At 39.7% G+C, this 14,830-nt stretch overlaps 2 protein-coding genes across 2 annotated transcripts in view; both read left to right on the top strand.

Moving 5' to 3' along the window:
- Positions 1-14,830, top strand: part of si:dkey-154p10.3 (PX domain-containing protein 1) — a 450,183-nt gene that overhangs the window by 388,520 nt on the left and 46,833 nt on the right. The gene's annotated exons all lie outside the window — the stretch shown is intronic.
- zgc:136930 (uncharacterized protein LOC563946 homolog) lies at positions 144-10,464 on the top strand. Its single transcript, XM_067453510.1, has 9 exons — positions 144-1,089; positions 1,681-1,741; positions 2,194-2,289; positions 2,776-2,955; positions 3,039-3,164; positions 4,596-4,816; positions 6,272-6,309; positions 10,151-10,183; positions 10,319-10,464. The coding sequence occupies exons 1-9, from the start codon at positions 440-442 to the stop codon at positions 10,360-10,362; spliced, it is 1,449 nt and encodes a 482-aa protein (XP_067309611.1). The 5' UTR covers positions 144-439; the 3' UTR covers positions 10,363-10,464.

Genomic DNA, 14,830 nt, shown 5'->3' with positions numbered 1-14,830 from the left:
CTTTATAAGTACTAATAAACAGACAATATCCTAGTAATATGCATGATAATAAGCAACTAGTTAATAGTTAATAACTGAACCTTAAAATAAAGTGTTACCAAAAATTCTGTTGGTGAGTTTTAAGTGTGATATTCATATATTCTTGATATTCGTGATATTCTTTTAGCTTTCACTAATACAGCATTTTGATTGAAGACCTGTCCTAGAAGGAAAATGTGCCTGCAGGTGAGAATATTTTGAGGTTTAACAGACAACCGACGCCATACCTTGCCACTGAGACAAGTTACAGCTTATTCTTCCTATGTAAAGGTTTTTTTTTTGCACTGCCCTCCCTCCCTTATAAGTGTATTTAAGCGGCGAGCATTGGTCTCTCGCCCTGCCTGCACGCTCTGCTCGGTTTAGACTCTGATCTTTCAGCACTCATCCATAGCTATTCACAATGGCTTTGTCTATTTCCATGGCCTCTTCCAGGATGTCTGGGGGATACGGAGGTCTTGGTGCAAGTAGTGGAGGAAGATTGGGTCTAGGGCTAGGGGGTGGTGCAGGTTTAGGTGGAGCTCTTGGCTTGGGAGGAGGCTTGGGCTTTGGAGCCGGTGGAGGTCTTGGTTTTGGAGCTAGTGGAGGTCTTGGTTTTGGTGGAGGTTCTGGAGCTGGTGCAGGATTGGCACTGGGTGGTGGTGGTGGTGCACTGGTTGCCAGTCCTGCATTTGCTATGGGTCGTGCCATTGCTGCAGGAGGACTTGGTGCAAGCTCCGCATTCGCCTCCGCTTCAGCATCAGGATCCGCCATAGCCCCAATACTTTCCAGAGCAGCTGAGAAGCACACACTCTCTGGGCTGAATGACCGCTTTTCCACATACATGACCAAAGTACGGGCTCTACAGCAGGAGAACGCAGCTCTGGAGGCCAAACTGTCCCAGCTGACCGGAGGGACAGACGTGTCCCAAGAGTCATCTGTGACTGCCACGGTGGAGTATGAGGCTCAGCTGAGCGAATATCGCAGCACATTGGAAACGCTCACCATCGACACTGTCAGGCTGGAGATTGAGCTGGACAATGTCCGTGGAACTGCCCATGAATTGAAGGCAAAGTGAGTGTTTTTTTCTTGAAACATTTAACAAACAAGGAAATCCTGTGCACTATCAATACTTGCAAAAAAATCGAAAACTTTTAATTAGCAATTTTCGTGAAACGTTGCTAATTAAAAGTTTTTGATTTTTTTTGCAAGTATTGATAGTGTGCGGGATTTCCTTTTGCTTGTTGACATTTTTGGGTTTGGTTTTCCTTCGTCCTATGCATGCACCTATCTGTGACCAACAGGTGTGCGATGGTAATTAATAATAATAATACATTTGATTTATAATGCACTTTATATTAAATAATATCTCACAGTGCTGATTGTGTACTAATTTCATTAAATATATACACTTTACTGCAGACACAGGTCCATATAACACATCAAACAGTACAAAAAATATTAAATACAAAGGAGATACAAAATATACATATAACATATACTGTCCATACAGGCAATAGTCATCTTAACCTAGAAGTGTATCTATAACGTAACCTATTAAACACTTATAGGGCAATTATTGAATAATTGAAAAGAATAAATGAAAGAAATATAGGGCATATTGTCAACAAGATAACATTGTGCTTTTTTTGGATTTTAACTTAGGCTCGACTTTGAACAAGGAGTGAAGTTTCAGCTTGAGTCTGATATTGCTGCCATGAAAAAGGTGAGCAGAATGACATTCAGTCATAGAATTTATGTTTTAATTGAGCCGTTAGCAACTTAAAGGGAAAGTTTTCCCAAAAAAAAAAAAAAAAATTCTGTCATCCTTTACTCACCCTCATGTTGTTCCAAACCTGTATGAGTTTCTTTGTTCTGCTGAACACAAAAGAAGATATTTGGCAGAATGTTTGTAACAAAGCAGATAGAGCAACCATTGACTACCATAGTAGGGGAAAAATACTATGGTAGTCAATGGTTGCTCTATCTGCTTTGTTACAAACATTCTGCCAAATATCTTCTTTTGTGTTCAGCAGAACAAAGAAACTCATACAGGTTTGGAATAACATGAGGGAGAGTAAATGATGACAGAATTTTCATTTTTGGGTGAACTATCCCTTTAAAATGTAATTTGTTGTTTGTAGACAGCGATAACTTTGACCACACATCCCTTTTCAGGACATCGAATTGGCCTCTGACTTAAGAATCGATTTGGATGCCAAATTCTCCAGCCTGAAAAATGAACTGGACTTTGTCAGCAAAACACAAGAGGAGGTACTTTTCCATCAATTCAAATCTGAAATGCATACATGCATAGAAGTAATCAAGATAATGTTAAGCAGATATATTTATATTATTGTTTTCACTTATGAACATTAAAAAAGTTGATTTGATCAAAAGTACAGTAATAACATTGATACTGTGAAAAAAATTAAAATATCTGTTTGGATTTAAATATATATATATATATGTATTCCTGTGATGGCAAAGTGTCACATGATCCTTCAGAAATCATTCTAATATCCTGATTTGTTGCTCAAGAAACATGTATTATTATTATCAGTGTTGCTTATTATTTATTAAAGAAACCATAATAAAAAAATCTGTATTCTTTTAATTATAATAAGGTTTGAAAAATGTGCTTATTTTAATCTTTTGTAACAACGTAAAAGACTTTTGATCAGTTGAATGCTTTCTAGCTAAACACAAGTATTCATTTCTTTGTATGAATGTATCAGTGTATTATGTCTATCACTTTAGGAATTGTCATCTTTGCAATCTAAACTGGGCACAACAACAATGGACACTTCAGTCTCAATGATTGAAGTAGACACCGGGAAGTCCTTCGACATCTCCGTAGCACTCAACCAGATGCGTATGGAATATGAGAAATCTGTACATCAACACAGAGAGGAGGCTGAGGCTTATTACAAACTCAAGGTCTGCACACAAGAAGTGCTCACATTGGCTGTATGTTTTGATAATTTTGGCGTTCCAAGTAACTTATCTACTTCTGAATCTAGATGGATGAGATGCAGACGACCACTGCCAAAAACACAGAAGCCGTTTCATCTGCTAAAGTTGAGATCACAGCAGCCAGGAAAGAGCTGCAGATGCTGAACTTAGAGCTGCAAGGGCTTGTGGCTGCGGTAAGTGATAGACTTATTAAATAATGATACAAAAACAAAAGATGTGTGATGTTGGCCAAAGCAAGTCACCTTTGACAGCGATGAAATTAAGTGCAGTTTAATCGACTTGCATGAGGAAGGTATTTTTTAGGGCTGTACTGATGGTGAAGGTGCTCAACAGTAACAGGTCCCTTGAGGAACAGTGTGAAATGCTTCAGTGCAGGTTCTCAGCATATAATAAACATCTCTTAAATAAATCACAGCTGTCTGAGACAGGAAACACATGACATAGGAAGTGGTTTATCGATCTCAGCCGTTTCGAATTGGCAGCAAAAGCCCCAATGCCACAAGTGAAGTTGCGATGCTGCAAAACTAGCAGTTTCCCAAACAACTCATACACTTCGAGAGTTCTCTGACATCATTTACAATAAATTTGATGTCTGAGAACATGAGATATCATAGTGCTGAAGAATTAGGTGTTTTTGGGCACTTAAGCCGTACGGTAAAGTTGTACAATTATTCTATGAAAAGACATTGACACCAACAAAAAGCAACAAAAAAAACACTGAAGCCCATTCACACCAAGGATGATAACTATAATGATAAACTAAAGCTATAACATTTTATTAAAGGGTACAAAACACACACACCGTTTCTGCCAGTCTCATGTATATAGAGTATATAGAGTAGTGTTGATCTTTCATATCGCTGAAGGGTCTTTAGTTTTTATCATATTCATAAATGACATACACTGTCTATACTGATTCTTTCGCAAAAACACCAGAGCTCGTGGAGGCGTGCAGTAGGCAGAGCTAAAGACACACACACACACACACACACACACACACACATAGGTCTGGTGCGCTATCTTTCTGGGGACTCACCATAGAGGTAATGGTTTTTATACTGTACAAAATATATTTTCTATCCCCCTAACCTGCCCATCACACAACTTTCTGCATATTTTTCAAAATAACTCATATTCTGTATGATTTGTAAGCTTTTGTACCCATTGGGAACTCAATTTAGGTCCCCATAGTGACACGAGTCTGCATGACTCTGTGTGCATTCAGGTTGAAGTCCCTACCAGGCTAGAAAAACATGGGTGCACACACACACACACACACACACACACTCTCTCTCTCTCACACACACACACTCACACTCACACACACTCGCACTCACACTCTCACTCTCACTCACTCACTCACTCACACACACACACACACACACACACACACACACACACACACACACACACACACACACACACACACACACACACACACACACACACACACACACACACACACACACACTCTCTCTCTCACACTCTCTCACACTCCCACACACTCCCACACTCTCTCACACTCCCACACTCACACACTCAAACACACACATATATATATCTGGGACTGGGAGAAGTGCCCATCCAATTGTTTATCTTTTCAGAACATGTCTCTGGAGCAGAGTTTAGCAGAAGCCCAGGCCCAGTCGAGTGTGGGTGTTGCTGAGTATCAGGCTCAGATTGCTAGCCTCACATCCGCCATAGAGGTGGCTAAAGCAGACCTTCACAAACAGATCCTGGCCTATCAAGAGCTGCTGGACATCAAACTCGCCCTGGATGTTGAGATCTCCACCTACAGAAAGCTTCTGGAAGGAGACGACTTCAAGTAAATATTTCATTATTATATGGGTACTGTAGTTTGTCTGTTACATAAAAAGGTAGTTTGGTCTAATCTAATTCTGAGTTATAATATAACTGCTAGTTGGTCAAACTAGTTATTAATACACAGTCTAAACACAGAAGCTAATTTTATGCATCTGGCCCCAGGTTCTTTGGTTAAAGTTTACATACACTATATTGCCAGAAGTATTGTGTAGTAGTATTGGGACATCCCACCAAATCAGTGAATTCAGGTGTTTGATCCCTTCATGGCCACAGGTGTATAAATCAAGCTCTAGGCCTGCAGACGCTTCTACACACATTAGTGAAAGAATGGGTCGCTCTCAGGAGCTCAGTCAACTCAAGCGTGGTACCGTGATAGGTTGCCATCTGTGCAATAAGTCCATTCCTGACAGTTTCTAACTACTAAATATTCCACGCTCAACTGTTAGTGGGATTATAACAAAGTGGAAGCGATTGGGAACAACAGCAACTCAGCCACGAAGTGATAGGCCCCCGTAAAATCACAGAGCGGGGTCAGCGCATGCTGAAGGTCACAGTGCGCAGAAGTCACCAACTTTCTGCAGAGTCAATAGCTATAGACCTCCAAACTTATGTGGCCTTCAGATGAGCTCAAGAACAGTGTAGAGAGCTTCATGGAATGGGTTTTCTTGGTCGAGCAGCTCATCCAATGCAAAGTGTGGGATGCAGTGGAGTAAAGCAGCCGCCACTGGACTCTAGAGCAGTGAGACGTGTTCTCTGACTGACCAGTCACGCTTCTCTGTCTGGCAAACCAATGGACGAGTCTGGGACACCTTTCATAAAGACATGGATGAGCGAGTTTGGTGTGGAGGAACTTGACTGGCCTGCACAGACTCATGAGCTCAACCCGATAGAACAGCTTTGGGATGAATTAGAGCGGAGACTGAGAGCCAGGCCTTCTCGTCCAACATCAGTGCCTGACCTCACAAATGCGCTTCTAGAAGAATGGTCAAAAATTCCCATAAACACACTCCTAAACCTTGAGGAAAGCCTTCCCAGAAGAGTTGAAGCTGTTATAGCTGCAAAGGGCCGACTCCATATTAAACCCTACGGATTAACAATGGGATGTCATTAAAGTTCATGTGAATGTAAAGGCAGGCGTTCCAAACCTTTTGGCAATAGCGTGTATATACAGAACACGGAAAATTGTCTATTATAGGTCATGTTTTTCCACCATAATCACATTTTAAATGGCAGTGATGGTCTGTGGTGTGACATTTTTAAAACTACTTGATTATTATAAATTCCAAAGTTTTGGAGATTGGAAAGAGTTAGCACAACACATGATAAAACAGCTAGAAGTGTCAAGTCAACTACCTTTATACAGATTTGGGTGATACATATACAAGGATTGGTTTTAGATTCGCATTGTTTGCTGCATTTTCTTTCTTTTTTTTCATTTGTACTGTTTAACTTTCAGGGTGCCTGACTTCACAGAGTCATCCTACGCCTTTTCAGGTGAGAGCTGTTTCTGCAATTTCAACATCTTTGATCAAATGAAAACCAAAAGCTGATGCAACTTTAACGAATCGCAGGGACCCACAGTAACAATGCTATCAGAAGCATTAGGGACAGTCATCAGGGAGTTTCCTGACTAACTTGGAAAGCTTCTGTGGTCAGACGGTTAAATCTTATTGAGTGTTTGCTTGGTTACTGTTAAAAAACGGTTATGAGCATACGCTTTGCATGACTGCTCAAACCAACAGATTGTTAGTAGGCTACACGTATGAGTTGCAATCTCCATGCTATCTGAGATAAGAGAGAGAGAAATATTTCAAAGTTTCTAAATACTCTCATCATTTACACAGCCTCACGTCATTCCAAACACTTATGAGTATGAGAAAGAGAATAGAAAAGGAACATTGAGGTCAGTTTTTAAAAGGCATTGACTGATAATCTTCCCCATTTTAACAGCATCATTGCTTTAGTGAAGACTGGATCTTTCAGGAGAGTGAATGAATCATTTAGACAGGTGTGTGAACTGGATCCAATTGATGTAAAAGGATTATCAAAACTGTAATATGGTATTAAGTAGGGGTGTAACGCTACACAAAACTGTCGGTTCGGTACATTTGATTTGATTTAATGGTTTATTTAAAAGGGGACAGTGCAATTTCATAAAACCCATGTACAAACATGGTTAAAAAAGCCAGAATTAGCCAAAAGGCTATTTTTCATCTGTAGTCCCCCTGGCCAAGATGTAAAAAAAGCATTAAAATACAAACAAAAATATACATTTACAAGTCTACGGCAAATTGACTACAATATAAATGACACTGTTAAATAACTTAAGGCACTTTGTACCTTTTACAATAATCAGACACACAAAAAACACATTTTCAAAAATGGCTGAAGTGTATCTAATATATGGTACAGCGCATTACATACCTCGGTTATTAAGTCAGATTCGGTACAACAAGGAAAAGAAAACTAAATATAACATATTTTTATTAAACAGTGGTTTTCAATTATAACTAAACGTTGTTTTTTTTAAGATAATGCTGTAAACTATACAGCGAGCCCTTAACTGGTCATCACTATAATAGTAAAGGTCAACAACAGTGCCCAAACTATTAGCCTAAATTCAGCTGCTATTTATTTATAGATATAATAATCAACATTCAACACATTCTATTCAAACATGTAAACTTCAAATTAGGACGTTTTTGCATTAACTTCTAAATCTAATTATAATATTATGTTTTTTCTCCAGTTAGTTTGGAAATATAATCATTTATACACAGTGGCTGTCATTTTCATGACAGATTTATTTAAACACACATTAAATAATCCAGACATTAGTAACAGGTTCAGTAGAATATAATGAATATATAGGCTAATATAATAAATATATATATGGTCTAATATAATGAATATATAGGCTAATATAATAAATATATATGGTCTAATATAATGAATATATAGGCTAATATAGGTCATATTTTCAGTGAAAGAGTTGATTTCTTTTGTGAACTCACAGCTGTGGACACTGAAGGACTTCTGATGTAAATGTGATGCTGCGGGTCTATGTTTTTTTAAAAGTTTTTCCTCTGATTGAACGATTACACCACATATGATGCATTTGAGTAAGTTGTAATCAGGGCTTGACATTAACTTTTTTGCTCACCAGCCACTGTGGCTAGTGGTTTTGGACATTTTGACATCTGTGTGCGTGTGTATTTGACTATTCAGAAGCAAGGAGAACTGATCGCAAGTGCGACAGCGCGCGCTTCGGTTGTGTGTCATTCAGCGCGATTCCGCCTATCCTGCCTTCCCTAACTGGAAGTTAATCGATTAAAAAATTGCATTTGGTTGTAGGCTGAAATTATATTCAGCCACCAAAGTGGCTAGTGGGAGTGACTGCCCTACCCGCCACAGCTGAAATCTACCTGCATTTGGCAGGCTGGCGGGTGTTAATGTCAAGCCCTGGTTGTAATGTATCCTCAACATTCCTTCAAATGTTTATTCATGTTTATTCTTTGACTATGACGAGCTGATCGCGTTCACTCGCACGTCTTTACACGTCACGTCACATCAAAGAGTGTCAAAAGGGCATTTATCGTTTGAATTTTGTGATAAAATGGACAGAATACTTAATATGTTCATAGGGGAACTCAGATTCGAAGTATGGTCCTTGTGTAAAACAAGCCGACTGTTAAATCTTAAAGGACAACTCCGGTGAGAAATGAACCTAGGGGTAATTAACAGATGGTTACAGAGTAGATCGTTCTCTGGGATGCGTTTTAATGGAAATCGAATGTAAAGAGTTTTATCTCTAAAAACAGATTAGCTTATAACACTAGTCTATGGGGCACAGAGTAGTGAAATTAAATCGCTAGTTAATACCACTAACAACACTCAAAATAGCCTCACACTAACACGGCAGCATAATGAGGGTCCCTACATGCAAACCGAAGCATTGAGAACTTTGTAAGAGTACAAACAGTTTAATAAGAAGATACTTAGGCGCCATCTTGGAAAACAGTCTCGACTCGTCGAGCGACCAGAGCTCTGCTAAGTGATGAACTGTGACTTGGAATCTCATATGGTCCATTGTTTCCGGAAGAAAACACTGAACACAACAGAGAAAATAAATAAATAAAAATAAAAATGTCCATGTTATTACATTTCACAAACTTAATTCCTATCGACCAGCTCACTTAGAACAGCGCTCGTAGATCGATTCATCGAGACTGTTTTCCAAGATGGCGCCTGTCCGTGAACGCGTAAGGCACTATGTTTATAAAGTATCTTCTTATTAAACTGTTTGTACTCTTAAAAAGTTCTCAATGCTTCGGTTTGCATGTAGGGACCCTCATTATGCTGCCGTGTTAGTGTGAGGCTATTTTGAGCCTTGTTAGTGGTATTAACTAGCGATTTAATTTTACCACCCTGTGTCTACCCTGTGCCCCATAGACAAGCGCTATAAGCTAATCTGTTTTTAGAGATAAAACTCTTTACATTCGATTTTCAAGAAAACGCATCCCAGAGAACGATCTACTCGGTAACCATCTGTTAATTACCCCTAGGTTCATTTCTCACCGGTTAGTCCTGTACCGTTACACCCCTAGTATCAAGTCATATAGAAACAGTTTATGATTTTTTGGTAGCTTGACAGCCCCAGTACTTATTCACTTTCATAATATTTAAAGAGTGGACAATATAATCTTCAAAAGTTCACTTCTGTGATGCATTGGAAAACAAAATCTTATGATTTAGTAAAAACATGAGGGTGAATATATGGCAGACATTTTACTTTTTTGGTGAGCTATCATTTGAAACACCCTACACCTACACGAATTTTCTTTGAAATCACAAAGCGGATAGGATGACCATTCTCTTTCCCTTTTCATCCACATGATGAAGTGACACATGTTGTTGACTTCTGGCTTTCACGAGTTCAGCAAAAGTAATTATGAGGAAAGCAGTGCATTCATCCATAACATATACAATGTAAATAGTTTTGATGATAGGCTTTTTTTTATTGAAAAGAACCAGAAGTCCAGGGGCATGGGGAGGGGGGGCCCTTTCTCATCTGCAATTTTCCATCCTGTAGGGAGGGCTCTGCCCCACACCAGCACCCCCCAGGACTCCCCCCATAACCCTGCCCCAAAGGACATACAAACTAGATACAACCTGACAGGCAAGTTTTACTAGAACATGCGAAGGCAGTGTAGGACAGAAACTGCTTCAGGTTTATAAATATACATCAGCCAATTATAGTGCTCACCCCTTGTCCTTTTCTCTCTGTGTTTATTACTGTGTCTTTATTCCATTGTCTCTTTTTCTCTACCAACAGCTGGTCAAATAAAGATCAAAGAAATTATTACAGGTATGTGCGCAATAATGCACAATAGTTTGATTTGAAGTGAACTTTTATTTGTGCAATCCATTAGCCAATGCATGTGACTTTACTGTACCAGTCATGAACAAGGTCAGCATGACTTCCCTCATTTTCCTTACACAGAGACATCAGTCATCTCGGATGCAGATGATACCGAATCCTCTTGAATTCTGGGTGGCATCCAGTCAATGCAGTCTTGATGAATGCAGACCCCTTGCTCAAATATGTGGAGTCCTCTTTGCTGTTTATTCAATAAAGCTGCATTAATGATGAAATCTATAGGTGTTTTGTTTTTCTCAATATTATATATATCCATGGAAAGAAAATATATTTCCCTATAAATGAATGATCTATATATTTAATGATATAACGGTATATTTTAAAATATACAGAGTAATATGTTAATAAACCGATCAGGTATAACAATATGATCAATATTGTGTTGGTACCCCTTTTTCCACCAAACAGCCCTGACCCATCGAGGCATGGACTCGACTAGACCCCTGAATAAGTCCTGTGCAATCTGGCACCAAGATGTTAGCAGCAGATCCTTTAAGTCCTATAAGTTGTGAGGTGGGGCCCCCATGGATTGGATTTGTTTGTTCAGCACATCTGATGGATGCTTGATTGGATTGAGATCTGGGGAATTTGGAGGCCTAATCAATGTCTCAAACTCGTGCTCCTCAAACCATTACTGAACCATTTGTACTTTGTAGCAGGAGCATTATCCTGCTGGAATAGGCCACAGGGGAAAAAAGCTGTAGTGTGACATATATGGAAATGTTTTATGTAACACATTATATTTTGCAGTCTATTTCCACTGGGGTTTACTGTAAAAAATTCTCATGAAAAATTATATCGTTGTATTTATTTGCACAGTTACCCAAAATCAGAGGTGGACAGTAACTAAGCTCATGTACTTGAGTACTGTACTTAAGTACACCTTTTGAGTATCTGTACTTTACTGGAGTATTATTTTTTCTGGAAACTTATGACTTTATCTTCACTACATTTGAAAGACAAATATCTTACTTTTTACTCCACTACATTTCTATCAAAGTCTTTAAAGTGAAAAAAATAATTTCTGAAGCAGCTTTTAAAGTCAGTGGATGATTTTTTTCTTCTTTAAAAGGTTTTTGGGTTTTTGCAGAAAGCCTTTCAGGAATCACTCTTGTAGAGTCTCGTGAAGTTCAATGATTTATCAGCATTTATTAAACACTGATTTATAGTTTATAGCAAAATGGAAGAAGACGGATGTCAAAATGCTAATTTTGGCGAGTATTTCCATAAACAAAGTTGATTATGTCTTAAGTGAAGGTAAACAGTGTGAGAATATCAGATGTGTATCAGTGTATTGGATCCGTGCATTCGGCTTTAAAGTGACAGCAGCTTTATAAAGGGCATGGTGACTTTTATACAAGTATTTAAATGAGTTTGAGGGTGTACTCACACTAGGCACGGTTGCCATGAACTGGGTCCGAGTACGAATGTCCCCCCTCCCCACTCCCCCGCTGGCCTGCACTCACATAGGGTTTCAGCATTCGTGCCGGAGCACGCTTACGTCATTATGGTGCGACGGTTTCGGGTTTCAGCATTCGTGCCGGAGCACGCTTACGTCATTATGGTGCGACGGTTTCGGGTTTCAGCATTCGTGCCGGAGCACGCTTACGTCATTATGGTGCGACGGTTTCGGGTTTCAGCATTCGTGCCGGAGCACGCTTACGTCATTATGGTGCGACGGTTTCGGGTTTCAGCATTCGTGCCGGAGCACGCTTACGTCATTATGGTGCGACGGTTTCGGGTTTCAGCATTCGTGCCGGAGCACGCTTACGTCATTATGGTGCGACGGTTTCGGGTTTCAGCATTCGTGCCGGAGCACGCTTACGTCATTATGGTGCGACGGTTTCGGGTTTCAGCATTCGTGCCGGAGCACGCTTACGTCATTATGGTGCGACGGTTTCGGGTTTCAGCATTCGTGCCGGAGCACGCTTACGTCATTATGGTGCGACGGTTTCGGGTTTCAGCATTCGTGCCGGAGCACGCTTACGTCATTATGGTGCGACGGTTTCGGGATAAACAGAAAGAGCGGCGCTCTCTGAACACAATGGAGTCCATCGCTCTGTTTTCTTTGTGGATAATTTTGTGTCGTTTGGTCCACGGTGGTCCACAGCCCTCTCACAGCCTGTTGTTAAACAGATGTGTCGCCTTAGTGGCGCGAAAATGTTCACGTAATCGTGCTGCTCGTATGAGGAGGTTTGCAAGGTACCAGCTGAAGTGCAGCTAGGACTTTGCAGCCTTGATTACGGACTCCAGCACGGTTAGCGCTCACACTGCATGCGAACCGCGCTCGAGTCCAACTGAATCGCGCTCTGGCCCACCTCTTCCAAGCGGGCCAGGGCCGGCTAATCGAGCTGCGCCCGGGCACGGTTCGGAGCACTCACACTAGTCAAACGAACCGCGCTTTGGTAGTCAAACGCACTCGGGCACGGATCAAACTGGCTAGGGTGAGTACACCCTGAGTTAGTCGTATGCTAGTATGTCAGATGGAGCATCACTGACTGGCTTGAATCATGGTGGCATAAAGTACATTTATACAACAATACTAAAATAATGCATTGACAAAAAAAAGAAATGTACTTTTGATATATATATATATATGTAACAGAGTAATATTTGACCAGTAGTACTTTTACTTTTACTCAAGTAATGAAGTTGTGTACTTTGTCCACCTCTGCCTAAAATGAATGCCAGATTGACAACAGGTACGTATCTCAGTTAGGGTGACAATATCAAACTTGAACAAGTCAAATTGGAAGTTACAGTAAGTTATTACCCAACAGCCTATATGGATTGCACAATACATTTCCTTTAACCCTTAAACACAACACAATGCACAGTAAACAAACTACGGAAAATTCCCTTATATTAACACATTACTTTGGTTATCACCAGAGAGAAGTCACTTTCATTGGAAGGTCCAGTTATGACCTTTTGATTAAATATTACAAATACAAAGAAAAAGAAACACACACACATAGCAAGCATTTAGAAAATGATCAAATGTCACACTTTGAAATCATCATGATCGTCAGAATCATCATGATGGTACAAACGTCCCTCAGAAGTCTTTTATTTCTTCTCTCAGAGGGTTGTTGTTGTTAGAAGATCTCATGTTGCTCTGTCGAAAAATTGAGGAAGTCACGCTTTGTAAAATCACGCTCTATCATGTCATTTGTTTTTCTCGCTTTCTTTTCTATTTTAATTTTTGACTTTACCACTGTGGTACCGCAGGACTCATGACACTGTTCAAAACATCATGTGACTTAGAAGGGTACAATGGAAAAATAAGCACTCAAACAAACAAAACCCAGGCAGACCTACACCTCAAATCAAACTTAGGAAAACAGAAAGAGTGAGTGAATAAAATAAACAAGCACGTGGTAGCAAACATCCAGCTAACAACCTGAAATCTTCCTTTCCTCATCGCATATGTCACATAATAGTACTGAAATGCATTTTTTGGTTTCTGTAAACAGGTATGAATGAATAAACAAACCCTCCACACTCAGAGTCACAGATCTGAGGGGGCGCATGAGAGGCATTATCTGTGCCTTGTTCCTCTATATAACTTTGTGGTCTTAGATGTCGTGCAAATGTTTACCGCAGAATGTTCTCAGTAGTACAAGGTACTACACAACACGTTTGTCTTCATCTCTCAGTGCCACAAGCGTTGCTAGGTTATGCAGGTTTGTCATGCAAACTAAAGTACCTGGAGGGACACCACCTGAATCGAAATGACTTTCACTTTAGTTCACACTGATTTAAAGCCAGACGTTCATCAGCTTTTTGCTCTTTCTAAAAGATCACTTTGTAACAGTCCTCATTTTAGTTGAATAACCTACAGATAAGAAATCTGTAAAAGTTTTTAGCACATTGTAAGGATTTTGGAGGCAGTCTAACATGAATCACATGATACCTCCTCAACAGTTTCAACCAATCAGGGGACAAACCACAGTTTGAGGAAGGCCTAACGCTGAGATCAGATGAGCATATGTGTGTGTGTGTGCATGTCTTTTGTTTGACCTGGTCGCTGGAAACTAAAGAAAGGGGAACGGTTTATGGTTTTCTTACGTAAATGTCACCTATAGAGGCCACTGGGTTTAATTATAGACATATTCACACTCAGAAAGTAGATGGAAAATATTGTACCACACACTACACAAGCTATAACATCCCTAAGGATATATGTATACCTTTTTTACGCATAAAAGGTGCATAATATTACTTTAGAGTAACAATACATATCTTAAGGTACTACTATGAACCTTTAAGGTGTAAATAAGTTACAAAGATGTCCTTTTAAAGGTACTACCCCAGTGTTGTACCACTAAAGATATAATTTTGTCAAAAAATTTTGTATCGCATCATGTTTTTGATTTTGTCACTGTTAATCATGCCTGGAAACGAGCGATAAGATTAGCTTGCGAGTTGAGCAATCAGTATAGCATTCAGCAATGGCAGCAACAGATCCAAGATAACCCGAAACTACTTTGAGAAGCCGTCCAAAAGCATGACCTAAAATCCTACATATCTATGCTAAGTGGCACAGTTGTTTATTAACTTACACTGTTATAT

The sequence above is a fragment of the Pseudorasbora parva genome, chromosome 9, assembly GCF_024679245.1.
Source record: "Pseudorasbora parva isolate DD20220531a chromosome 9, ASM2467924v1, whole genome shotgun sequence".
Classification (NCBI taxonomy): Eukaryota; Metazoa; Chordata; class Actinopteri; order Cypriniformes; family Gobionidae; genus Pseudorasbora; species Pseudorasbora parva.
The sequence above is the reverse complement of the archived record's forward strand: the minus strand, read 5'-3'. Positions and strand labels throughout refer to the sequence as shown.